General features: G+C 41.1%; 1 protein-coding gene across 2 annotated transcripts in view; it reads left to right on the top strand.

Moving 5' to 3' along the window:
- Positions 1–27,794, top strand: part of KDM2B (lysine demethylase 2B) — a 176,010-nt gene that overhangs the window by 2,514 nt on the left and 145,702 nt on the right. The window contains exons 1-3 of one of the 2 annotated variants that reach the window (XM_073313301.1): positions 1,742–1,805; positions 2,896–2,974; positions 10,723–10,769. In XM_073313301.1, coding sequence (XP_073169402.1) covers positions 1,781–1,805; positions 2,896–2,974; positions 10,723–10,769 — 151 coding nt within the window. In that variant the 5' untranslated portion in view covers positions 1,742–1,780. Of the gene's footprint in view, positions 1–1,741; positions 1,806–2,895; positions 2,975–10,722; positions 10,770–27,794 lie in introns of those variants that run through there. The other variant, XM_073313300.1, reaches the window with a different exon arrangement.

Genomic DNA, 27,794 nt, shown 5'->3' with positions numbered 1-27,794 from the left:
GTGATTTAGCTACAAAGTAATAAATAATCGAAGTCAGCCAGTGCAGCTAGCAGCTCTCTTGCCTGCTGGGAAGGGATGTGAAGGGGATTGGTTTCTTAGGGGGATCAGATGGATTGAGGGCTGCTGTTGCAACTGGTCAACGTTATTTACTGTGCTATTACTAAAAATGACACCAAATTCCACTTCTCCTTCCAAAATCCAACCTCACTGGGGACACCACCGTCTGAACCAGTTATCTCAGTAATGTCCAATTATTAGCTTTGGCTGTATTTCTCATCAGATGGCAACAGCAATTGAACCACTAATTTAATTTAGACTATTTTCTTCTTTTTTCAAAGCTAAGCCTTGCAATGTACACTTTTAACTTGCTTCAGAAGAGCCATTTATGTGGTGAGGGAAATCATGTCTGCCTTCTTGACAATTTATTATTTTGTGGGGAAGTCTCCCCCTCCAACACCTGTTCCTTAGCTCTAAAAATATTCAGTAATTTTCCAGAGGGGGATTGGATTCTACTTTTCTCTCCAAAAATTCTTAATTTCTTTCATTGCTACTTGCTAACAGTATTACAATCCACTATTTCTCTTGCTTAGCAGCTTTGAGACTTCTGGGTAGCTTTTCCCCTTCTAGGGAACTTGAAAATAAATGAGTGTCTTTTGTTACTTTGTTTTGGTCTATGTCTACTTGTTCAGCCCTGCAAGAGATTTGAATGCTTTGTTGAGTCTTTCTAAATACCTTTATTTGCTCCATTTTCAGTTTGCCTCTTTAATTTTTCTATAAAATCAAGAGTTGAATGTAACCAAGGCAAAAATATTAAATTTGCTGATCCTGCTGCTGAGTGAGAGTAGAAATATCAAGATATCTGATCACATGGAATTGGTTGAATATTCTTAATCATCTGCTTCCTTGTTTTTATTTTTCATGGTAGCACCTCTTTGATCCCTGGCCAGGAATGTGGGTTGAAGGTTTTCTTCAGAGGTGCTGCAAAGCTGCTGTGTGATTTTTGGCCTGAACACAGAGCCTACCAATGCTACTTATTCACTAGTGTAATATGCTATGTATCTGCTGTCTGCTTCCTGAACTAATATTTATCCTTGACACCCCTCACCCACTCAGATTTTGTGTCTTGAATGTAGAGTGCCGTACTCAAAAGGGTTTTTTTTTTGTTAATTTATTACTAAAGCCAAATGAATATTTTTAGTATTAATGCATTGATTAATAAATTATGATATTTTTGCTAATGGATAAATACTTTTTGTGTCTTCCATTAGTTGACTGAAAAATAGATTATAGAAGCTGTATTCTGATTGTTCTAAAAATAAGTGCAATTATTAAAAGTTAGTAAAATAATACTAAAATAAACAATGGTCTAATTTGACAGCTCTCGGTGGGGATGCTTTATCCACACTTCTTGTCACTGTTAATTGAATAAAAGAGGAAAAGTGTTGTAAAAAGAGAGGTTAAGAAACAAGTAAGAAGGGGAAATTTTAGTACTGATTTCCCTCACCCCCTTACAGTTGTTCTGATAGTAAATAGACACAAGGTGTATAAATCTGAGGATGGTAAATCTCGTGCAGAGTCCCATGAAGGATGTTCTTAGATAATTAAATTACTTAAGCAATTAAAAGTGGTTATGTATATGATGTATAGATTGGGTGTTTAGAACGGTTACATTTGGATGGCTGAGGAGACAAACGATACATGTTTTTATTTTTAAGCTATTTACATGTTTATTATATACAAGGCATCCTTTAGAGATGACACATAGGACTTACGCTCCTTTATGGAAGGAGGATTACAGATCACAGGTACGTGCTGTGTGGCCACTTCTAGATTTAATTTCACTTCTATGGCTGCAGAATCCAAATAGACTATGGAGTTCCTGAAGCCCCCTTTATTACCCCTCCCCCATCAGTGCTTATCACTTTTTCACTAGTCACTGAATCACATGCATCATTGTTTCAGGTATGACATATGGCATTCAAACCATTGCGTATAAACGTTAACAGTTCATCTTAATCCTCAGAATGAAATAATAATGTGATAGTGTTCAGTGTACAGACAACCAAATCTGTGTCCAGTGTTCTAGTTATTTTGGCATTAAATTAATAATTTCTATTGAAAAGAGATTTCCTCCCTCCCTCTCATCACCTTAACTATGTCAGAAATTACAATAAAATTTCCAGATTATAAGATCCATAGTGCAGACACACACCTGCATAACTTTAAAAATGCTTCATTTTATAAATGGAAAAGATCTATGTAGCTCGAAAGCTTGTTTCTCTCGCCAACAGAAGTTGGTCCAATAAAAGATATTACCTCACCCACATTGTCTCTGTAATATTCTGGGACTGACATGGCTACAATAAAACTGCATATAACTTTACAAATGTAAGTAGTCCCAATGAACTCAGTGGGACTATTCACATGTAAACTAATATGTGTGTAAGTGTTTGTAGGATCAGGGCCTTACACTGTACTGCTGTAAAGCCCAATAGAAACAGTATATTTCTTAAAACCCAAATATATAGCTTGATCCTTATATTTGCTCTGTATGTGCCAGGCCTCTTAGCAGTTACTTAGTTGTGAATTTTCTGTAAGTGTTAATTCAGCATTTTATCATAACCAGGGCTTCTCAGCCTAGGACAACTGAGAATCTCTGAATGCATTCTGCTTTATGTGCATCAGTGAATAGGAAAAATAGAGAGCAGCTGGGAGAGTATTGTCAATCACTCAGATTTTGCTTTTGACCTAAAAATGTTCACTCTCTTTGCAGTTCTCTTTAAGTGATAGTGAGCTTTTAATTTAGAGAAATTAAAATGGTGAATCTTGAAAAAATCTAGTGTGAAGTGAGAATGTCATTGTAATTGATTGTTTTTTATTCAAATATTCAAACAGATTTTACTTTTGAGTATGTGCAAAGAGAAGCTCTCAGGGTTCCCCTTCTCTTCAGAAGTAAGGATGGACTGGGAATTAAGTAAGTTACAACAAAATCTTACTTATTAGTAAATGTTTACAAAATTATAACTTTTCACTTATATGGTCTTTCATCTGAGGAACTCAAATGCATTAAAAGCATTAAGCCTCACAACACCCATTGGAGGAGGGTAGGATGATTATATTTAATTTACACATGAGCAGATTGAGGCAGGGAAAGGTTAAATGGCTACAGTGTGGTTGTATACACCGTCACAGAGGGAGTCAGGGACAAAGGTGGAAACAGAGCCCAAGGTTTCCAGCTCCCACTCTGTCCTCTAATGACAGGATATGCACTCTTCCAATTTTGACTTTTACGTTCTATGCTGTCTCACACAGTAAAAACAAGCTGTCAGATAAGTTACAGAATCTTTATTACTGGTGAAGCCTGAAGATTGAAAGAATGCACTATGATTTTCAGCTGGCAGGTGGAGCTTGCAGAGGCAGTGGTTAGAAAAAACATCTTTTGGATTCTGAACTGGATTTGGAAATGTTTGGGAGAGAATACATAGGGAGTCCCATGATAACATTTGTAGACATTTTTCTGACTTGAATTTTTCTCACTTTAATGCTTATCAAAGGGAAGGAGCATGTGTGCCCCAGTCTGCTGTGATGAGCTTAAACAGTTTTCAACAGCCAGACTTGACTAGCCAGTTTCTCTGACCCTTACGAACTGCTGATATCATTCTGGTGTCTCTTCCCTTTTCTAGTGGGAAGGCACTTGGCTAACTGATGCTGTATTCTGTTTCCCCCTCGTACAACACTAAGCACATCATGTGTGCAGCTTCTTCCAATAGATGGAATTCACAGCTAGAGGCTGTCAGAGTAAAGAACTGGGGCTAGATTTTTAAAGAGTCTAGGTAATTTTTGATGTGTAAAATAGGCACAAATCAAATCTGATAGATTAGGGCCTAAATGATCCATTGGAGGGGTCTGGAAGGGAATCTCCACTGGACAGTTGGTCAGGTGTATTGATTTGCCTCTTAGGGGAAATCCCAGGTTCTAATATAATTTTTGTTAAAATGTGCATTGATTCATGTGTGAGCTTGAAATAGAATTTCTTGAAGGAAGTGTAAATATGTACTTGGGATTGACTGCCTTTTGGTCAAAAGAATGTTAGAAATGCAATTTATATTCATTTCCAATGCTAGGAGTGAGATACATAAGTACATTTTTGTTATTTTGTATTCTGTGGAATAATATAATTCCATCTCATCTAAATGTGCACTTCTAAGTATCTATAAAAAGAAAAGGAGGACTTGTGGCACCTTAGAGACTAACCAATTTATTAGTTATTAGTTTATGCTCTAATAAATTGGTTAGTCTCTAAGGTGCCACAAGTCCTCCTTTTCTTTTTGCGAATACAGACTAACACGGCTGTTACTCTGAAACCTAAGTATCTATATTTCTTTTTGCCAAGAGTAGTTGATATGTGATATATATATATATGTATACACAAAAAATTGCATTAAAATACTATGTGATCATGTAATTGAAAGCTGTATCATAATGCATATGTACAAGAGGGCCAAATTAGGGTGGCATAGGCACCTTAATTCTGGCATTTCCTAATTTTTGAGTTCTTGACTTTGCAACCTTCGTACTCTTTTAGTGTGTGTGTGTGTGTAATTTCCTAGGTTTAAAAAAACCACAAGTAATAAAAACAGAAATTCCATCAAGTAGCATTGTATTGACACCAACATGGGTCTTGTCAGGGTTAGAATCTTTAGATCCACCACATAGACCTTTGCCACTTTAGCTAATGAAGTAATTTATAGCGGTAGTAGGTTGTCATCCTTTATGTAGACCAGCACTAGAGGAGGATAGGACACTTCACCTTGGGTTTCACAGATATTTGCTATAAGTGAAGGAATGGTGAGACTCAAGAATTTTGGGTTTCAGTCTGTGCTCTGGAGTGGAGTGTGCTGTAGTGGGCACAGACTCTTCTGATCTGTCTTCTTAAGTGAGACTCCTTCTGCCCTTTCCCACTTCTGGCTCCTCCTCCAGATTCTCCCCCTTCCCCTCCCGTCTTCTTGCCTTGTCAGTCCCAGTCCCGCTCCTTGGTTCCTCTCTCTCCCCTCTGCTTCCAGTCACTCTCCCCTCAGCTATGTTCCCTGACCCCAGTGGCTCCCAGTCTTAATCTCCCTCCCCGGGATTCTCGTCTCAGTTTCCTCCCCTGCCTCCATATCCTAGTTCCTTTTCCCAACCCGTACCAGTCTTCCCCCTGTAGCCCCGCTGCTTGTCAGATGTGTCTTTCCCCCCCTTCTTTCTTCTGCTTCACTTGTGGTCAGTCCTCTTGCCCAGCCAGTCCAAGTCTCCCCCCTCAGCTTCTCAGTCTGATCTCCATCTCTGCCCTTACTCACTGGCTGCCTGGACCCTGGTCCCTTACTCCTCCATTTCCTAGTACCAGTCTCCTTGCCCATCCAATTATAGTCTTCCCTTTTACCCGAATTCCTGGTCTCCTTCTTTCTCACTTCTGGTCCCAGTTTCCATCCCTCTCTGTCCCCCAGATTCCTTTTTCCAAACTATTTCCTCTGCAGACGCATCTCTTGTTCCTTCTGCATTCAATTCAGGAAGCTTCCTTTTCTACTTTCTGGGCCCAGAGGTGGAGCATTGAGAGCACAGGAGAGAGAGGCTCCTGGCTCTCAGGTCAGGTGCCTGGATTCACAGCAGCCCAGAGCTGCAATTGCAGGGTAACTCCTGCTCAGCCCTGTTTTGGATCATGACCATTATGGATGGAATGTTTGGGGAATTTAGCTGCTGAAACCTAGGAAGTCTCTGCTGAGCATGTACCAAACTGTGATTGTTTTTCAAAGTCTTGTAACTTGGCCAAATTTGGGGAGATTTTCACAGCAGCAGAAAAAGACACTTCTGACACAAAGGCCAGATTTCAAGTCCCTGCTCCAAAGCATGGGGGCACAAGACCTTTTTAAAAAAAAAAATCACCAGGATTTTTTTAACATAAATAAAATAACCATATTTTTCTCTAGCCTCGTTCTCAGAAGTGGCTTAACCATTTGGGCTTAAGTTATCCAGAAAAATTCAGCCTGAGGCAGACACCCAGCATGGAAAATTTCAACCAAAATACTTAAAAGTTCAGCAAAGTTATAACCAAGTGAAAACAGCATCTTATAATAGGAAGTGTTGGGCAACATTAATAATAGTTGGTGTTGCCAGCTCTGTCTGTAATTCCCAAAATATTTTTTACAAGATTAGAGTCAAGATTTTAGCCCCAGTGTCGTCACCCAATCCACATTTAGATAAACACATTTGTTGACCTACATTCTCCCTGCAGTGTCAAAAGATACAGTGTTGTTTACTTCCTGTCCCAAACTCTTGGGTAGCATTGCTGTACCTTGCCCTAGAGGAGGCTGCTTTTTAGTAGTTTGGTAGATGAAATGATCCCTATTTGCAGTATGCCAAACACTTTGAGATGAAAAGATATATTTGTGTGTGTGTATAATGTGTTAATATGACACACACTGTATACAATAGTTTTAGATCTATGTAACATTTAGAAATAGTTGTTGCTATGTACTTCCAATTCTGTTTGCTGTTAAACAGCTTGCATGTCTGTGGCTGGCAGATCTACAAAGTGTATTTGAACAGTTCTGTTGCCATGTATGGTTGTCCTCTTGAAGAGCAGGAAGTGTGGTAATTGATGAGGAGATTATTAAGAATGAAAGTAAAGTTAAAAAATTACCTTGGTGTTTTTCCACCTCATATTTCCAACCATGATGAGCTATTATTTCTAGTGGTCAGAAGCAGGAAATACAAGTCATGATCTTTTAGCAAAAAGAAAAGGAGTACTTGTGGCACCTTAGAGACTAACCAATTTATTTGAGCATGAGCTTTCGTGAGCTACAGCTCACTTCATCGGATGCATCGGAGCTGTAGCTCATGAAAGCTCATGCTCAAATAAATTGGTTAGTCTCTAAGGTGCCACAAGTACTCCTTTTCTTTTTGCGAATACAGACTAACACGGCTGTTACTCTGAAACCGATCTTTTAGCAGCCGTTGTCTTCCTTAGGGAGATATTTGGAACAATTAGACACTCCCATGATCATTGGCAGTTGTAAGATGATTGTAAGTTGGAGAGATGGTGCGTCTGAAAAGACATATTGTCTCTTTTAACCATCTGGCAGTCATACCACATTGTGCTGCAATTAATCAGAACTCACAAGCTAACCAGCCTTGGCGCAGGTCAGTACATGAATTGGAGACCTTTCTAAGGAACACCTACAGCGTTTCTCGAATGCGGCCACCACGGTTTTTTCTTGCGGCCAAAGCCTCCTGGGTGACAATAGGGGTAGGGGGGAAGCAGTGGCCCTTACCCCATTCTGGAGCCCCAAACACTGTAGGAGCAGGGAACCAGTATGTGTTCTCCAGCTTCCAAGGGGCCGTGGGGCTTGGCCTTCAGCCCTGGGGTGGTGGGCGGCAGGCTCTAGCTGTGCAGCAGTGGGTTCCTTTCCCCAGCCGCCAGGCTTCGGGCTTTGGCCCTGGGATCGCCCTCCCATGTTGCCGCTGGCCCCACTGCCTCCTCCAGACCCCAGCTATGCAGTGGGACCCCAGGCTCCAGCCCCAGGCTCACCCCTGCACCATTGCCCTGACTCCCACTGCCTCCTCTAGCCCTCCACCCAGCCCCCCATCCAGCTCCCCATCCAGGGCTTAATTTTGTCTTCCAGCTCGCTGAGGCTGAGTAAATCTGCTGTGAAAAGTGATATTAACAAATGTACGACTATCTGTTTTCACAGTAGCAGGCTTACTAGCTGGCAAGTCTGAAAAAAACAACAACCAAAAAACCAAAACATGCAAAGCATATTATTTGTGTTTCTATTCTGTTTAGGTCCAGTAAAGAATAGAGACAACTGTACATTATTTTTATTATTGAGTCTGCAAAACCCTACTTAAATAAATTACAATGGTTTGGACATGTATATTTGCATATTTATTTGTTTTTCCTAAAATTAATTAAGTATTTTAGGAAAAATCGTCTGAGTGGTCACACTCTGAGGCCACCAAAAAATTTGTTGTGAGAACCCCTGAAGGTGCTTCAGGAAGACATATTAGTGACTGATAGTTGGCACTCTACTCTGTGCATCTGTATGTATCAATACACATCATATCATTCAGGTACTGTTTTGTTGGAGGTGACATATTTTGTATGAAACAGAAAACTGAACGCTTACGGTCAGTACAGATCCCAAGGATTGTATTTTATGTTGGCGTGTTAACCCTAATGTTAGGCCAAATTCAAAGTCAGGTAATTACATTCTGCCTCCCTGATTTCTCCTGCAGTTTCAGCTGGATACGTTAGTCTTCTCTCTCTGCTCTAAACTGTTGTATAGTGTTTCTTTCTGTACAACTGTGTTCTATCCCAGGAGTGGCTTCATTTTGGTGTTCGGAAAAGTGATCCCTATATATCCTTTACCAAACTCATATAGTTGTGTGAGTTTTGTTAACCTGGGCCATGTCTACAGCTGTGCCGACGTAAGAGCGCTCATGTAGCTGCGCTATGCCGACAGGAGAGAGCTCTCACGTCGACATAACAAAACCGGCTCAGTGAGCAGCGGTAGCTATGCACACAAACACTTATGCCGGCAAAACTTATGTTGCTCAGGGGTGTGGTTTTTTTTCATGCGCCCGAGTGACAAAAGTTGTGCCGACAGAAGCGCTGGTGTGGATAGCCCTATGTCGGTGAGAGATGCTCTCCCACCAACATAGTTACCGCCGCTCATTGCAGGTGGTTTAGTTATGCCAATGGGAGAGCTCTCTTCTGTTGCCATAGAGTGGCTACATGTGAGCCCTTATAGCTGTGCCGCTGCAGCAGTACAGCTGTGCTGCTATAAGGTCTCTAGTGTAGATGTGGCCTCAGTGCTTTTGAAGCACTTTGAGATCCTTTTTTACAAGCTGCAGTATAAATGAAAATGATATTGCAAAGAAAAAGTAGCTGTTCTCTCCCTTCACCCAACCCCACTGCTGACATTCTGGATTTGTAATCAGACTTGACAAATGGATGGTATTTACTGAGGACACAGACGGTACTGGAAGTCTGTGGAGCTGCAATTTGTACCATACTGCAGGGTAAATCAGTTGTAATTGTGCAAGGGCTGAGCATAGCATCTGTGGTGGGTGGAATAGGAGGGAAAAGGGTACATTTGGAGCAGCAGGGATTTTTGTTTCTGTGGCAGCATATCAAAGCTTACAGAGGGAGGTATAAGCAGCCAGTGGAGATGGTGTAAATTAAAGCTGGACTTCCTAGCTGTAAACCTAGCACGAAGTGGGCTCCACAACATTGACCACTCAAAGAAAAGGCGTACTTGTGGCACCTTAGAGACTAACCAATTTATTTGAGCATGAGCTTTCGTGAGCTACAGCTCACTTCATCGGATGCATACCGTGCAGTTTCCACGGTATGCATCCGATGAAGTGAGCTGTAGCTCACGAAAGCTCATGCTTTTGCAGTTTCCACGGTATGCATCCGATGAAGTGAGCTGTAGCTCACGAAAGCTCATGCTCAAATAAATTGGTTAGTCTCTAAGGTGCCACAAGTACTCCTTTTCTTTTTGCGAATACAGACTAACACGGCTGTTACTCTGAAAATTGACCACTCAGTTTGCATTCAGCACTGTGGAATTTTCACTCTGGCACAAGACATGGTCAGGGGTTGTAGAGAATAACAAACCAACTCTAGGTGTCCTCTCCAAAGTACTGAGCATGTGGTTTCATTTTGAAGGGAAGAAAGGTATTCCTCCACCTTGTTTGTTTCTATAAGTACCACTAACTGGTGCTAGGGCAGTAGGAGTTCTCAGCAGATTGGGTTTGCCCACTTGCCTTAGTCAGGCCTGTCTTTTATTTTATTTGTTTGTGTATGATGATCTATACAAATGCTAAAAAGGGCACCTATCCATATGCACTAGGTGCCTTATATCTACAAAAAGAAAAGGAGTACTTGTGGCTCCTTAGAGACTAACCAATTTATTTAGTCTCTAAGGTGCCACAAGTACTCCTTTTCTTTTTGCGAATACAGACTAACACGGCTGCTACTCTGAAACCTTATATCTACAGTATTTCTATGTTATGGGGTCAAGTGCACCAGTTTAAAATAGTCACCTCAAATCCCCTTTGTCCTCAAATAGTTCTCCTCTTCCCCATTCTCAAGTGGTTGGGTAAAAATCTGAGCCTTGCAAGTGAACCCTGAAGGTTATCAGATTAGGTCTGTTTCAGACAAGGAAGATAGTGAATTCCACAGCTGTGGGGCCCTTGCAGAGAGAATGCAAATCACAGGAACAAAAAGATAACACTTACCTCATGGGGATATTGTGAGGGTTAATTGTTTGCAAAGTGCTTGAGATGGTCAACTGGAAGGTGCAATAGAAGTGTAGAATATTATTGTGTTTTGTCAAAAGACCTGACCACATGTAATTGCTGCTAGCAGGATTCTAGCACAGGCTCCCCACTTGTGAGCAGAGACAGTTTTTTGGTACTAGTGCTAATCAAACTAACCTCAAAAAGCCAATAATGTGTCGTGATACCACTCCCTGTCTTCCCCTGTCAAAAACAACAACAAAAAAATCTGGCCACACTGCTCAGAGAAACCATGCTCGATCCCTGCTAGTAATAACCTTGTGTATTGCAATATGCACAAATACCATAATCTTATTTCTATTTTATCCTCGTAAAGAAAATGTGGTCACACTTTGATAGCATTTAACATTGCTTTTTTTTTTTTTTTTTTGCTAATTATAGAATGCCTGACCGGGATTTCACTGTCAGAGATGTGAAGCTATTAGTGGGTAAGTTATTTTGAATTTACTGAACTAACTATATAGTTCAGTGTTGCTTTTAAATATTAGCTTGGTGTAAGTGCCCAGATATGTTTGTAGACACATGTGATAACTCACAGAATCTGGGAGGAGGCATGGAGAAGCAGTTCATAAATGAAAAAGGAGAAAAACCTTATTAGCAATTGTGCAGACCAAGCTGTGAACCATATGCTGTATAAATGGCCTCTTGTAAGTAAGGTGAATGCTTTACACTAACAGGTATCAGATACCTGTCCTCCCAGCCAAATGGCACCAGTAATTAACTGCAAATACATTTCTATCTTGGAAAGCAACAGTTTCACTTGTTGAGCTTGTGGCACCTTAGAGACTAACCAATTTATTTGAGCATGAGCTTCCGTGAGCTACAGCTCACTCCATTGGATGCGTGCCGTGGAAAGTGTAGAAGATCTTTTTATATACACACAAAGCATGAAAAAATACCTCCTCCCACCCCACTCTCCTGCTGCTAATAGCTTATCTAAAGTGATCACTCTCCTTACAATGTGTATGATAATCAAGGTGGGCCATTTCCAGCATAAATCCAGGGTTTAACAAGAATGTCTGGGGGTGGGGAGGATAGGAAAAAACAAGGGGAAATAGAAAAGGAGGACTTGTGGCACCTTAGAGACTAACCAATTTATTTGAGCATGAGCTTTCGTGAGCTACAGCTCAGCTCACGAAAGCTTATGCTCAAATAAATTAGTTAGTCTCTTAGGTGCCACAAGTCCTCCTTTTCTTTTTGCGAATACAGACTAATAGGGCTGTTACTCTGAAAGGGGAAATAGGTTACGTTGCATAATGATTTAGCCACTCCCAGTCTCTATTCAAGCCTAAGTTAATTGCATCAAATTTGCAAATGAATTCCAATTCAACAGTTTCTCGCTGGAGTCTGGATTTGAAGTTTTTTTGTTGTAATATCACAACTTTCATGTCTGTAATTGCGTGACCAGAGAGATTGAAGTGTTCTCCGACTGGTTTATGAATGTTATAGTTCTTGACATCTGATTTGTGTCCATTTATTCTTTTACGTAGAGACTGTCCAGTTTGACCAATGTACATGGCAGAGGGGCATTGCTGGCACATGATGGCATATATCACATAGGTGGATGTGCAGGTGAACGAGCCTCTGATAGTGTGACTGATGTTATTAGGCCCTGTGATGGTGTCCCCTGAATAGATATGTGGACACAGTTGGCAACGGGCTTCGTTGCAAGGATAGGTTCCTGGATTAGTGGTTCTGTTGTGTGGTATGTGGTTGCTGGTGAGTATTTGCTTCAGGTTGGGGGGCTGTCTGTAGGCAAGGACTGGCCTGTCTCCCAAGATTTGTGAGAGTGTTGGGTCATCCTTCAGGATAGGTTGTAGATCCTTAATAATGTGTTGGAGGGGTTTTAGTTGGGGGCTGAAGGTGACGGCTAGTGGCGTTCTCTTATTTTCTTTGTTAGGCCTGTCCTGTAGTAGGAGACTTCTGGGAACTCTTCTGGCTCTATCAATCTGTTTCTTCACTTCCGCAGGTGGGTATTGTAGTTGTAAGAATGCTTGATAGAGCTGTTGTAGGTGTTTGTCTCTGTCTGAGGGGTTGGAGCAAATGCGGTTGTATCGCAGAGCTTGGCTGTAGACGATGGATCGTGTGGTGTGGTCAGGGTGAAAGCTGGAGGCATGTAGGTAGGAATAGCGGTCAGTAGGTTTCCGGTATAGGGTGGTGTTTATGTGACCATTGTTTATTAGCACTGTAGTGTCCAGGAAGTGGATCTCTTGTGTGGACTGGACTAGGCTGAGGTTGATGGTGGGATGGAAATTGTTGAAATCATGGTGGAATTCCTCAAAGGCTTCTTTTCCATGGGTCCAGATGATGAAGATGTCATCAATATAGCGCAAGTAGAGTAGGGGCGGTAGGGGATGAGAGCTGAGGAAGCGTTGTTCTAAGTCAGCCATAAAATGTTGGCATACTGTGGGGCCATGCGGGTACCCATAGCAGTGCCGCTGATCTGAAGGTATACATTGTCCCCAAATGTAAAATAGTTATGGGTGGTCAAAAATATTATTTTGATGGCTTTATTAGAGCACATCTATGGTCTATGCATTGTTAGAATAAAATAGGAAAGATGAAATCATGTAAGAGAATGAGGAGCTCTTCTTAATCTCATGTTACTTAGACTGTAAATTCTTTAGGGGCAGAGACTGTCTTTTTGTTCTGTTTGTACAGTGCCTAATATGACATGGTATTGGTCCGTGACTGGGCTTCTAGGTGCTACAAAAATACAAATAAATAATATTTTAGCTGCTGAGAAAATCCACACTTCTGAGGTTGTACATAGTTGAATCTCTTCTTTTGTGTGTCAGAGGCTTAAAGCAGGTGACTTCTGTTAATGCTAGTTGGTTGAACCCCAGAATAAGGCTGTGTAGATTTACACCAGAGCTTCTGATCTGCCATCTGTCTGAAACTGGTGAAGTCACTGAACTGGTTATGTATAGAAGTTCTGGGAGAAGTGTCGTGTTGCATAACAGACTGTTACGTAGAAAAAACAATGTAAGTGGGAGAGTTGTCTCTTCCCCACGATTGATGTCTCTGGAAATGTTAGCGGGCAGAGATTCCTGTTTATATTGGCCAGGAACATTAGCGTGAGAATGAACAGCAAAGCAGGAGGATGTTTACAAATAATATTCCATTTTGTAAATTAATGGAATGGGAATAAAGAATTTATTTGAGAATAACTGGTGTGAGAAGCATGAAATTTCTGGTGTGAGAAACATGAAATTTCTCACAGTTGGGTGGAGTGGTCTCTGTATACACACCATGTCAAATGTGGAATATTATGTAGTAATCCTGTTATATTTGGATAAGCTCCTTCTACAGATCCCAAGCCTAACCTATAATTTGGTCAATAACATTGTCTCCCATTGTTTGATTCTTTGGTATCACAGGTGAAAACTTGATTTTAAAAAATTCCATCTAAAAATGTTTGTGGAATCTGCAGGTCTGCAGCTCATATCTGTCAATTCAAGTTTTTATGACATTCAACATCCATCACAGTAATATCTGAGTGCCTTACAATGCACGCAGGTCCACATTTAGGCCTGGTGGAAACAGGTGCAACTCCATGGGCTGTGGCTAATTTCTAAAATATGTATGAATAACCTCAAAGTTCTAAGCTTGTGGTTTTCAAACTTCTGTATTGATGACCCCTCTCACAAAGCAAGCCTCTGAGTGCGACTTTCCTTATAAATTAAAAACGCTTTTTTTATATTTAACATTTATAAATGCTGCAGGTGTAGTGGGGCTTGGGAGTGGAGGCTGACAGTTCGTGACTCCCCACGTAACAACTTTTTAACCCCCTGAGGGGTCACGACCCCCAGTTTGAAAACCCCTTTTCTAAGCTGTAGTTGAGTGAGATTTATACGAAATACCGTTTCAACTCATTTATCCAAGATTTTTGGCTTAGTGTGTATGGTATATTTTCACATGAGATCTTAAAAAACTGAGTTCATGTCTGATCTGTGTGAGAATTAAAGACCCATGGAACTTCTTCTTAGAGTTGGTGTGTCCCTATGTCTTTGGCAAAAATCCCCCACCCTTGTGAATTTAGAGGTGTTTGCATTTCAGTAATACTGTGTGTACAAAACTTGTGAAATGCTCGGGGGAGCCTTCAGGATAAAAGGATGAGAAAAATTACTTATATCTTTGTCAAAAGAATATTTTGTAAAGACACTGGGTAACGTTTTTCAGAGCACCTAAAATAAATCACATTGAGTGTTAATTGGATTTTGGTTCCTAAGTGACTTAAATGCCTTTGAAAATCATGTCTTCCTGTTGATTTAAAAATCTTATGTTATAAAGAAACTTCTTTACCTTCCTTACTAATAACTCCTATGGTTGGGATTTCCAAAGGGACCTAGAAGAGTTAAGTGCCTCAATCCCAGTGAAATTAATGGGTTTGGTGTCTAACCCCTTTAAATCCCTTTTTAGAATCCCAGCCTAAAGTATTAAAAGAGAATTTTAAAAATCCAGTTGACTTGTCACTCTTTTTGCTTCTTGTTTATTCTTTGCATTTCTCCCTTCTGAATGACAGTGAAGCTGGTGTCACTCTTGTGTATAGCCAGTGTCACTTCTGGTACATAATGTTTGCAATATTTGCATTTCATTATTTATTTATTTTAAAACAACTGTGTTCAGTGGAATCTTAAAATACTGTGGAAATATTATTATTGTTTTTGGGCTTCAGAAAAGTGTTATAACAAAATGTAATTATTGTACCCAATTTGACAGTTTTAACATTTTTCTAGAGACTGTGTGTGTGTGTGTGTCTGTGTATATATAAATATTACAATTTTATTTTCAAAGAATGACCACTTTAAATTAGAGAATTATAATAATCGTTCTAACTAAACATATTTGACTACTAACTCCAAATGAATGACATCTCAGATACTCTTTAAACCTGAAGGCAGTGGATTAATTTCAGTGATTGGAATTTGTCTGATCTGTGAAGTGGCTGTGAGCCAAGAGTATAAATGGAGAGAGGGAGAAAAACAATTGGCCTACTTAGGAACTTCAGACAATACTTAAAAGAGGAAAAACTCAGCTATAGTTTAATAACTAATAGGGCCTTATAACTTCATTCTGTAATGCGGATCTGAATGCTAGATCTGAAGGGCAGAATGTCATTGCCATTTGTCATAAAGTGCTTTACAGTTTCAAGAAGAGTGTTAGCGTCTACCTAATTCTCTTCAAACTTACTGTTTAAAGAGGTAAAAAATGTTGTTTTATTTTCATTTAGTTATTGTGTTCTCTTCATGAAGTGTGTTGAAAAACTTTGTTGCTTTTGTCTTTGCTCACCAAGGAACCATTCAGAAACCTATAAAAGGGTCTAATGCCCTCTTGAATTAAATCCATGCATCTAGATGCAACATTAAAAACTAGACATGGCAAAGCACTAGAAACTGTATTGTTGACAACAATCCTGCCTGGGTCCCAGGGGATGATGGACTAGATGGACCTAATAGATCTCTTCCATCTGTGATTTCTGTGATTCTATTAACTCTTGCAGTCTTGGCTGCAGCTTTTGATCTCAGAACAGAGGGTTAAAGGAAAACCAAATGCCTATGTTCACATTCCTTTACTTTTTTTCTTGGGAGCAGATGAACAGACAGACATGACTGTACCTAGATTTTGCTTCTGATTTGGCATTTGAAATGCCAAGAAATAGAATTTGAGCCAAAAATCTCAGTTCCAAATTGAGCATTTAAAGAAATATGAGTAATGGCTTGTGCCTCAGCTGTGAGTTTATAATTGTGTTTTACTGACACAGATAAAGGGAGAAACTAACATAAGATCCTTGACATTCTGAATGGAAAGGGCCTTTTAAATGGAAGTCTGTGGCCCCAGCAAGTGCAGGTTAAGTCTTCCATTTTGTCTTTGATTAGTAAGACAGACTGCACTCAGTCATGTCTGCTGTAAAGAAAGTCTTTATATCATAACTAATGAAGACATTAAGGGTCTGATCTTACCTGCAGTGCAGTGCGTGGCTAAACTGTCATTTGCTTAAGTGGGAGAAAAATTGGGCCTGAAGGGTGAATACTGCCCGTGAAATTAATAGTAGTTCATAGAGCAAAGGCCCAAGCAAGATTGCCCTAAGTTTGGCATTGGAGCATATTGTGCACTACTGTAATAGTGGCGAGTATGCTTCACGGACTCTGTGTGATGCCATGCTTTACAATGGGGCATGGTAAATAGTATTATCTTGGTTTTACAGAGGAGCAAACTGAGGCAGAGAGGTGAACTGATTTGCAGAGAGGTTTATGCAGCAAGTCCAAAGCAGTGTAAGGAACAGACCCCAGGAGTTCTGACTTTTGGTTACTATTGTAACCATTAGACTCTTTCATCCATGTGCAGTGTGTGTGTGCTTAATATATGACCTGTCTGTGAGCCTGATCATAGCCTCTCCTATGCAGAGGAGAAAGAGGGCATAGGACACCCCTTAATTAATTTAGGCAGGCAGATTTTGTTTACGCAAGTTGAATGTGGTCAGCGCAAAAAGGGTTAACCCCCCACCCCCATGACAGTAACTTTCAGTTTATATTTAATGGCCACAACCTGTCAAGAGCTCAATTGTGTCTCTCTCAACTAGTCATTCTGTTATTAAATATTTGTATTGCAGTGGTCCCCAGCAGCCCTACTTAAGATCAGAAACACTTGCTCTAGTTGATTTACAAATGTGAAGGAAGACAAAGACCCTGCCCCAAATTATTACACTGTGAGAAGATATGCAATAATAAAAGGGTGAGGAAGAGGGTTGTAAGAAGGATATATACACATTTTAGATATATAAATTAAATTGCTAAAGTAAGTATCAGCATCTCTATCTGCTCCTCATCCTTGTTCACTAATTGGTGGCTCTGCAGAAGTAGGTCTTGTGGTGAGATTTGAAGGACAAGGTAATGGCTCTGCAAGTCACGTCAGGGAAGGACATTCCATGCCTTAGGCAGCATGGAAGAAAGTGCAGAGACAGTTACGAGAAAACAGTATTTTAACTTTCTGGTTCTTGGGTACTAGCACAGTATATCTTGAGCTGGGCTGTGCAGATCTGTTTCTACTTTGTGCTAATAGTAGTCCAATCTGGGACTTCTAGGATTGCTATAGTCCAAAAAAATAAGCCCTTCCCTGTACTCTGGATAACTGCTTCCTAAAACATTTTGGTTCAGTCCTCTTGTGTGTTTGCTGCTCCTCTGGTTTTGGTCTTGTCTGCAAATTGTGTCATGGTTGAATTCACACCAAACTCTAAAGTGACTTGGAGAGATTTGAGCAGTGGGGTCTGGGCAGAACTAGGGAAACATAGTTTATAAATGTACAGTCCCACACTCAGGAAGGTGAAATAAACAGTACAGATATGAACTGGGATGAAGTCACATGACCAAGCAGTATAGAAAAGGACCTTTACTGTGCAAAACCCTTTTTCTCATTTATCCTTAATACAAGTCTAATGTTACTTTTTCCATTGAGCGGATGCTCAGGTTGTGTCAGTGGAGGTTTGGAATTGGGAACTGGGAGGGTGGATTGGGGAGGTTTTCTTTGGAGGAACTGTGCCACAAGGAGTGGGACCTAAAATTCAATTTAGGTCATGCAGGGAGGGAAAAAGTCTGCCCGCAAATCCTTATGCAAGTTTTGATTGAGACTGGCTATTCTCCCTGCATATGTAGGTTTTGTCCTGTCAGTGGGGGAGCCGTATATAAAGGAGAACGGGAGAGCTGAGTCAAGATTTTCTAGGCTGACTTGCAGAAGGCTTTTGCCCTTGGGGTGTAAAAATATGAATGTGAAATATTTCCATTCCTGGTAACATTTCTCCTCTTCTTGTTCACGTCAATGCTGTTTGTGTTCCAAAGTATGAAATGGATATATGCTACTCTCTGGGTTCTGCTTTCTTGTTATCCTGCAGTAGCACAATTCTGCAATGTTCACTTTGCAAACATTTTGGGAGGATATTTAAATTCAAATGAAAGTGTGAATTAAAAAAGGTAATTTAATGGACCCTGTTCCATTGTTTCTTGTCATTTAAAAAAAATACAACCAAAGGGTTTTACAAAATCCCAAGTTTTGGGCCTAATCTGATGGTGTTACATAAAGACATAGACAATGGAATAGACTGTGGAACTGGTTCCAGACAGATGGCCTTCACCCTAACACAGGAGGAGGATCACAACTAACTAACTAAGAGTTGTTGCTTCATTTTGTAGCTGTGTTCAGGACATGAACCAGGTAGGGCCACTAGTGGTATATAAAGGAGCAGTCTCCTTAACCCTTCCAGGGCCGAACTGAAGTTATATTGGGGCCCCTGGAGAAAATCTAAGCAGGGGCCCCTACATCTTCCACAAGGTCCTGAAAACTACACCCTGTTTAAGCCCTGCTTCCACAGAAGGGTCCTTAGGAAATAAGGCTTGCAGGGTTTGCCGCTTCTGAAGCGTTCTACTGTCCAATATTACAATAAGATCCCCATGCATACAGGATATTGAAGTAACTTCAGTGAAGATAGGTTTGCTTCAAAACTGAGAAAAAGAGCCAGTCACAAAGTTTATGGGTATTTGGATCGGGGATTTTGACTATGCTCTTTTGAAAACGGTTCTCTCCTTATGCTATAGTACTATAGTTGTCTTCTCCATATCTTCTCTAGGATCATCCTAGCTGAGCTTAAATAGTTGCTTCCCATTTTTCGTCTAGTCAGTGTCACAGATTGTTACCTGCATTCCTCAGATGAAGCTGTTGATGAAGTCCCTCTGTGATCTCTTTTATTATTTTTCCCTTTAGAGTCTATTTTTTGGTCGAGTTTGGAGTGATTTGTCCAGAGAGAGAAGCTTCTAAAATCAACATGTTGTAATACTCTCTTTAAGGTTAAGCTTATAATTTTCTTTGTTTTACAATTCTTCAATTTATTTCCCTTCCATGTGTTCCCCAAACAGTGCTCTTAATAAGCACCCCCTTGTAACACAGGACTGACCTCCACTCTCAAAGCCCAGGATGGTATTAAAAAAGAGAGAGCAGCCTCACTTGTGAATCACTTTCCAAAAATAGTAACTAGGGCAGCACTCCTAGTCTCAGAATTATTCACTTTGCAAAACTCAATGGGCCAGATTCTTCCTCATATAAATCCAGTTCAGTGGAGTCACATCCGGGAGGAATTTGGCTCACTGATGTGTTAATCTGGCTAACACTGTAGTGGTGTCCCCCAGTGGATGATTGAAATTAACCTTTTGAAAACTGAGAGAGACTGGGAAGTGAAGTAATATCTTTTATTGGATCATCTTTTGTTAGTGTAGAGGACAAGCTTTTGAGGTTCACAGAGCTTGTTCTTTCTACCAACAGTGGTCCAATAAAAGATATTGCCTCACTCACCTTCTCTCTCTCATACCCTGGTACTAACACAGCTACAACAACACTACAAACAACCTTTCAAAAACGGACATTTTCCAGGCTGCCAGCCATATGAATTAAGAGACAGTCTGCATTTTCCTCACTCTTGTGTGTTTTAATATAATGTTTGGTGTGGGTATATTCTAATAATCTGTTGATCTGCATTAAGTCAACATTGGTGTGTTTGAATGTTCAACCTTAATGTCACAAAATTAAAAAGTGAAGTCCCAAAGCAACTTGACCAGACCCATTTCACACATAGGCCACAAAGAATGTTGGATGACTGTGCCATCAAATGTATTATTTAAAGCCTGTGTGAAATAATACACCATATTTATAAAATCAATCTCCAAAGTATTGACTTTAATTTTGTAGTAATGACATTAGCCATTTGTGTTGCTCTCCCTCTTAAATAAGGCAATTCCTATAAAGCAGTGGGTCTTAAACTGGGGTGCACACAACCTCTGGGGATGCGAAATGCCCTTTCTGGGCGTGCAAGACATGCCAGATTTTTTTTTAAGATAGATCACTGAAAACACAAATTAAGCACAGGCATGTAAGTACACCTACTTTGTTTCATCAAACTTATGTATTTATTAACATTATACATTTTTTAATGATTATTGTAATATACAAACAAAAAATATATCTAGGTTTAAAGTACTGACCTACTTCAACAATTTTTGATAAGGGGTGCGAGAACATATTTTGAGAACCAAAGGGGTGCAGGCTACAGTAAAGGTTAAGAACCACTGCTATAGAGCATATGGGGGCTCAATTAATTGTCATTGCGGCTTGCCAGTGTAAACCACAAAGTTAGTTTCCTAGGAGGCAGTTTGTGGATTATTTTTAAATCATTGCTTAATCTAGTGTAAAATCCTTCTAAAGATAGAAGTCATTGGTGAAAGCTTGTGGGAAGAAGCTTTGATAGCTATATAGTTGGGGGATTCCTTTTAAAAAAAAAGTTGGCTAAGAAGGGATTTCAGCAAATAAGCTTGATCACCTTTCTCCACCAGCCTGTATTTAAAAGCTCTCAGGCACCTGCAGGAAAACCCCACCTGCTTATTTCTATTGCTCCATTTTTTCTCTGTGTGTGTGTGTGCTTGCTGTGGTGTGCAACTTGAAACTCCCAGTGAAATGGAGATAGGGCACAGTTTGTAACCTGGATGGTTTTGTCTTTGCCCCTCTGACCCGTCTGGATATTGAAATGTCATTTAAGACACTGACTTCAGCATACAGGCTGTGCTTTGTCTTTGTCAACTAAATCATATTTTGTAATTAAAATTAATGTTTAATCCACAGTTAAAGTCACTTCTCCACCTAACAATAACTAATGTTGCTGGGTTTTGCCTGTCCTGGGAGGCATGTCATTGTATTGTCTCTTTCTCACATTTTTTTAGGCTCACTTAAAATGAGTTTTAAAATTCTGATGAGCTACATAATATCTCTTGATGTAATTATATGGTGGTAGTTGTCCGTTCTGAGTAGTTTTCTCTGTCCCTTTGAAAGAGTTAAGGGACATAGGATTAGCAGATCAAATCATTGCTTCAGACAGATAGGTATTCTGCTCTTAAAGCACATGACTGGGTATGCATTGTTCTCTATGGGTGGGGCAGAAGGGCTATGTGACACCTGCTATAATCGGCAGACTCCCTGAAGCATGAAAACTGACCCTGCCTTTGCATATCTAACTACACATACACCTTATCATTGACCACCTGCTGTAGGGAGTGTCAAATGCTGACAATAGGCTTTGTGAACTGTTTCTTGCTTAAATATACCTACCATTATCCTGGAGCCCTGGTGGGCTGGCCTATATTCCACCTTGGTCCCGAGGCCCGCCCGGGGTATCAGTTGGCAGCTCCTTCACGGGGCCGTGAGCGCAGGCGTGTACTTGGCGCTGTTCATCCCAATCCCGGACACCTGCCGCTTTTGCGGCGTGAGGGAAACCCTGGCACACGTCTACCTGGAGTGCGCCAGGCTGCAGCCCCTATTCCGGCTCCTCACGAATCTTTTGTTAAGATTTTGGTTGCACTTTTCCCCTCGCCTCCTTATCTATGCACTCCCTGTCTGTGGTCCCACTAAGTCACGGGACCTCCTGGTCAGCCTCCTCCTGGCCCTGGCTAAAGTGGCCATCTATAAAACCAGGGTGAGGAGGTTGGCCGATGGAGTCTCCTGTGACTGTGGGGCCTATTTCCGATCCTCCGTCTGTTCACACCTCTGGGCAGAGTTCCTCTGGGTGGCATCCACTGACTCCCTTGACGCCTTTGAGGAGCAGTGAGTGCTGTCCGGGGTTCTCTGTTCGGTGTCCCCGTCTGGTTCCCTTCGTTTGACCCTTTGACCACACTCCTGTCCCTGTTGTTCATTAGTTATCCCCCCGTAATTATTTGGTTTTCCAGGTCCTGTGGACCCCCCTCTTAGGCTGGGGGGGTCCTTCCTGGATCCCAATAAAATTATCCTGGAGAGTCCTCTTCTTCTCATACTATCTGGCAGTATGAATTAAGGAGAGACTGATCAGTTTTCTCTCTACTCTTCATGTTCTGAAGTACCTCAGTCACATCTCGCGTATCAATTCTCTTTTCAGGGCTAAACCCAGTATTATTTATTTATTTATTTATTTATTGTCAATTCTTGGGTGCAAGCTCCTTCCTGGATCTCTGACAAAGCACTTGAGGATACTGAGTTTGTGTGTGTGGTTTTTGGGAGGGGGGTGAGGGGGTGAGAGAACCTGGATTTGTGCAGGAAATGGCCCAACCTGATTATCATGCACATTGTGTAAAGAGTTGTCACTTTGGATGGGCTATCACCAGCAGGAGAGTGAATTTGTGTGGGGGGGTGGAGAGTGAGAAAACCTGGATTTGTGCTGGAAATGGCCCAACCTGATGATCACTTTAGATAAGCTATTACCAGCAGGACAGTGGGGTGGGAGGAGGTATTGTTTCATATTCTCTGTGTGTATATAAAGTCTGCTGCAGTTTCCACGGTATGCATCCGATGAAGTGAGCTGTAGCTCACGAAAGCTCATGCTCAAATAAATTGGTTAGTCTCTAAGGTGCCACAAGTACTCCTTTTCTTTTTGTATGTTCATTGATACACTCTCCCACCACTCTTCGGTCTGAGGTGGACTAGATGAAATTCTCTCCTGAGCCAATCTGTGTTGCTCAGCTGGAGAGGTTACTCTCACTTTTGCAGTAGCTTTGACTTGAAGTTCTGTTATTTCTCACACTGCAGCTGGGAACTTGATCAGCATCGTTTAGCTCTTCAGGAGTCCTAGGCCTATGGTACACTTAAAATTTAGATGGACATAGGCATGTCTGTGAGGGGTGTGAAAAGTCCACCCGCCTGACTGATGTAGCTATGCTGACCTAACCCCCTGGGTGGATGCAGCTGTGTCAACAGATGAATGCTTCCATCAACATAGCTACTGTTGTTTGGGGAGGTTATGTTCCTACACTGATGGATAAACCCCTTCTATTAGTGTAGGCTGCATCTGTACTATGGAGTTAGCAGTTAGGCCAGCATCGCTGCAGCAACATGGTTATGCTGGTATAATCTCTGTAGTGTAACCAGCATAGACAGAGCATCTTGAGTAACCAAAGGCAAGCCTAGCCATTTAGGGCCTCATTTTCAGGAATACACAGTTTCTGGCAGCTCTCATTGACTTCAACTGAAATTGTGGGCACACAAGACCTCTAAAACAAGGCCCTTAATTTCTCTCTGCTTCTGCTTGCCCATCTGCAGTGATAGTACTTCTCTCATCCTTCCAGGATACATTCGTTTACACTTGTGAAGTGATCCAAGATCCTCAAATAGAAAATACTATAGAAATGCAATATTAAACAGTGCACACACTTTGACAGACTGTTTATTGGGATGCCATGGAAGATTTTTACACTGCATGACCTCCACATTCTCCCATAGCCGAGAGCTCTTTGCTAGATTGAAGGAAACCTTGGTTCAGTTCTCTCTTCTAATATTGTTCAAGTTAGCAGCGATGACAATGTAGCAGTTCAGACATTAACCAAACAGTATTTTTATTTTAGCAAGATACATGTTACTGCAAAGATTAAGGAAACGAACTGTAATTCAAAACATGTGCATGGCAGAAGAGAGTTATGCAGGGTCTGACCAAAATTACCTTCCCAACTGTCTGCAAGGTAGATTTACAGGGAAAGTAGGAACAGATATTTGAGAAATACTTCTTTTAAAACACTCATGTGAAGTTCCAGCAAGTTTATATAATTAAATTCAGATGGCAAATATTAGATAGAGAACTGGCCTTCTACACAAGTAGAAACATTAGTAACAAAAGAGTGCAATGGTGCCGGTCACAAGTGCTACTGGTTGCCAGAGTGACCATTCTTCTGTTATTCCAACCTTACTTGGATTAGCGCACACTAGTTGCCAGCACAAATGCTGACCAAGCTAACCCCTCAAAAAGTTTTAACAAACATGGAGGGATGAAGTGATTAGGTCTTTTTCCCCCCCAGATCTTTTTTGTGGTTCTAAAACGTTAAATTGACAGATGACAGAAACGTCTACCTTTGGATTTTATACTGCCTCTTATCACTGTAGTATCTTAGCACCTTCTCCATAAAATCATTAGCAATAACAAAGTCCCTCCTGGACACCAAGGAGTCTCTGGCTCTTTCTCTTTTTAGGGTAAAAACTCTGCTTGGGATATTTATTTGTTACAGCTCTTTTTTCCTGTGTGTGTGTGTGTGTGTATATATATAGATGAGGGTGTGTCAGTGTTGTGTCTTTCTTGCTATGGTGAAGGAGATATTTTTCAGCATTTCCTATTGATGATACTCTGCATTTGCCTGTTCTCCTCTGGAAGTTTTGTCCCATAGCTAGATCCCCTTGACCGAGAATCCTTTGTCCCTATCTGTCTCTCACTTCATTGTGGGCTTTATGATCTACATTATCCCAGAGGGCTGCAGCTGTCTGGGCAATTCATGGATTGAAATTTTCAGGCAGAGCCAGAAATAGAACTCAGTTACTCTTCCTCCTTGCCCTAGGGTTTGACTGCAAAACCATCCTTCCTCCTCTAAAAAGAGTACCTGTAATAACAGAAGGTTATAATAGTTGGTCCAGAAAGAAAAATTAAGGTATAGTCATTAGATGATTCACCATGAATCTGAAGTATCTTCACTTTTTAAACACTTGATTAGCCTAGTTAGAGGGAAGATTTTCAGCTTAGTCCCAGAATATTCATTTATGTGCATCATGGTTCTAAACGGTAATGGCAGATACCCTCTTAAGATTTGAAATCCCCCTCCACCCCTCACTTTATGGAAACATTCTCCCCACATCTCCATGACTCCAGATGCAGTCAGTTTTTTTCTTTCATATGTGCAAGGGTATGAAGGGTAAGGTGTGTATTGTGGTTTGTGTCAGAAGCATCCAACCAGCAGATGTAAAGGAGCCTGGAGACTCAACTGAGGCCCTGGGATGTCCATTATAAAAATGCAATAGCTATCAAAGGGGAGAAAGGAAAACGTGAAATTCAGGCTCTCTCTTTGTTCTAATTTGTGCTAGCATAGGAATACTGCAGTCTGTTACTTGAGAAGATTTTGTTATTACTAAAAAGATTAATATTAATTTTATGTGAATAATCATCATGGTTCCAGGGTTTTTTTTGATACAAAAATTTAAAAAGCCCCAAAAAACCCAAACCACTCACCTAGAACTGGATTGGCACTTTCTCTCAAAACAAAAGCCAGTTTGAGCTTGGCTTTGAAAATCCCCTTTATATGTTTGTAACTCCAACAAAACCCCATTGGGCTACTGAATGAAAACTGGCAAGTGAAAGTGACAATTTTGTTTTCATTAGTCAATATGAGTGAAATGCAGAAAGCAAACTGGACAGTAAAAGCTTTTTGAAAATGTACTACAGTAGAACCTCAGAGTTACAAACACCTCGGGAATGGAGGTTGTTCGTAACTTTTTCAAAAGTTTACAACTGAACATTGACTTAATACAGCTTTGAAATTTTACTATGCAGAAGAAAAATGCTGCTTTTAATCATCTTAATTTAAATGAAAGAAGCACAGAAACAGTTTTCTTACCTTGTCAACTATTTTTTTAAAACTTTCTCTTTATTTTTTTAGTAGTTTATGTTTAATACAGTACTGTACTGTTTGCTTTTTTTTTTTTTTTTGTCTCTGCTGTTGCCTGATTTCATACTTCTGGTTCCAAATGAGGTGTGTGGTTGACCAGTCAATTCATAACTCTGGTGTTTGTAACTCTGAGGTACTACTGTATTTGTTTTATTGAAAAGATTCATTCAAATTCTGTACTCATAGACTTTAAGGTCAGAAGGGACCATCATGGTCATCTAGTCTGACCTCCTGCACATTGCAGGCCACGGAACCTCGCCCACCCACTCCTGTACTAGACCCATCACCTTTGGCTGAGTTACTGAAGTCCTCAAATAATGATTTAAAGACTTCAGGTTACGGAGAATCCACCATTTACATTAGTTTAAATCTGCAAGTCACCTGTGCCTCATGGGACAGACGGAACCGCCCCCTCCCCCCCCCCCCCCGCCAAGGGTCTCTGGCAATGTGATCTGGGGGAAAATTCCTTCATGACCCCAAATACAGAGATCAGTTAGAGCCTGTGCTTTTGTGCAAGACCCACCAGCCAGACACCTGGGAAAGAATTCTCTGTAATAACTCAGAGCTCTCCCCATCTAGTGACCCATCATTGGCCGTTGGAGATACTTAATCTACATACCACACAGACTATGCTGACAGCTTGTGCCTCACGCTCTCAAAGAAACTGCGGAACCACCTGATCAAGATCCTCTACAGCAAACAGGGAAAGATTAAGAATGAGCTCTCAAAAATGGATACTCTCATAAAGAACCAACCTTCCACACAAACTTCCTCGTGGCTGGATTTTACTAAAACTAGACAAGCCATTTACAACGCACACTTTGCTTCTCTACAAAAGAAAAAAGACACTAAACTTTCTAAACTACTACATGCTACAAGGGGCCACAGCAATGGTTCCCTCACCCCACCTAGCAATATTGTTAACCTATCCAACTATACTCTCAGCCCAGCAGAAGCAGCTGTTCTATCTCGGGGCCTCTCCTTCTGCCCCTCCACCCCCACGAACATGATACAGTTCTGTGGTGACCTAGAATCCTATTTTCGACGTCTCCGTCTCAAGGAATATTTCCAAAATACCTCTGAACAACATACTAATCCACAGAGGTCTCCCTGCCAACACTACAGAAAGAGGGATTCTAGATGGACTCCTCCTGAAGGTCGAAACAGCAGACTGGACTTCTACATAGAGTGCTTCCGCCGACGTGCACGGGCTGAAATTGTGGAAAAGCAGCATCACTTGCCCCATAACCTCAGCCATGCGGAACGCAATGCCATCCACAGCCTCAGAAACAACTCTGACATCATAATCAAAAAGGCTGACAAAGGAGGTGCTGTTGTCATCATGAATAGGTCGGAATATGAACAAGAGGCTGCTCGGCAGCTCTCCAACACGAGTTTCTACAAGCCATTACCCTATGATCCCACTGAGAGTTACCAAAAGCAACTACAGCATTTGCTCAAGAAACTTCCTGAAAAAGCACAAGATCAAATCCGCACAGACACACCCCTGGAACCCCGACCTGGGATATTCTATCTACTACCCAAGATCCATAAACCTGGAAATCCTGGGCGCCCCATCATCTCAGGCATTGGCACCCTGACAGCAGGATTGTCTGGCTATGTAGACTCCCTCCTCAGGCCCTACGCTACCAGCACTCCCAGCTACCTTCGAGACACCACTGACTTCCTGAGGAAACTTCAATCCATCGGTGATCTTCCTGATAACACCATCCTGGCTACTATGGATGTAGAAGCCCTCTACACCAACATTCCACACAAAGATGGACTACAAGCCGTCAAGAACACTATCCCCGATAATGTCACGGCTAACCTGGTGGCTGAACTTTGTGACTTTGTCCTTACCCATAACTATTTCACATTTGGGGACAATGTATACCTTCAGATCAGCGGCACTGCTATGGGTACCCGCATGGCCCCACAGTATGCCAACATTTTTATGGCTGATTTAGAACA

This window comes from Lepidochelys kempii, chromosome 15 (genome assembly GCF_965140265.1).
Source record: "Lepidochelys kempii isolate rLepKem1 chromosome 15, rLepKem1.hap2, whole genome shotgun sequence".
In the NCBI taxonomy this organism is placed as follows: Eukaryota; Metazoa; Chordata; order Testudines; family Cheloniidae; genus Lepidochelys; species Lepidochelys kempii.
Note: the sequence above shows the minus strand (reverse complement) of the source record. Positions and strands in the feature narration are given on the sequence as shown.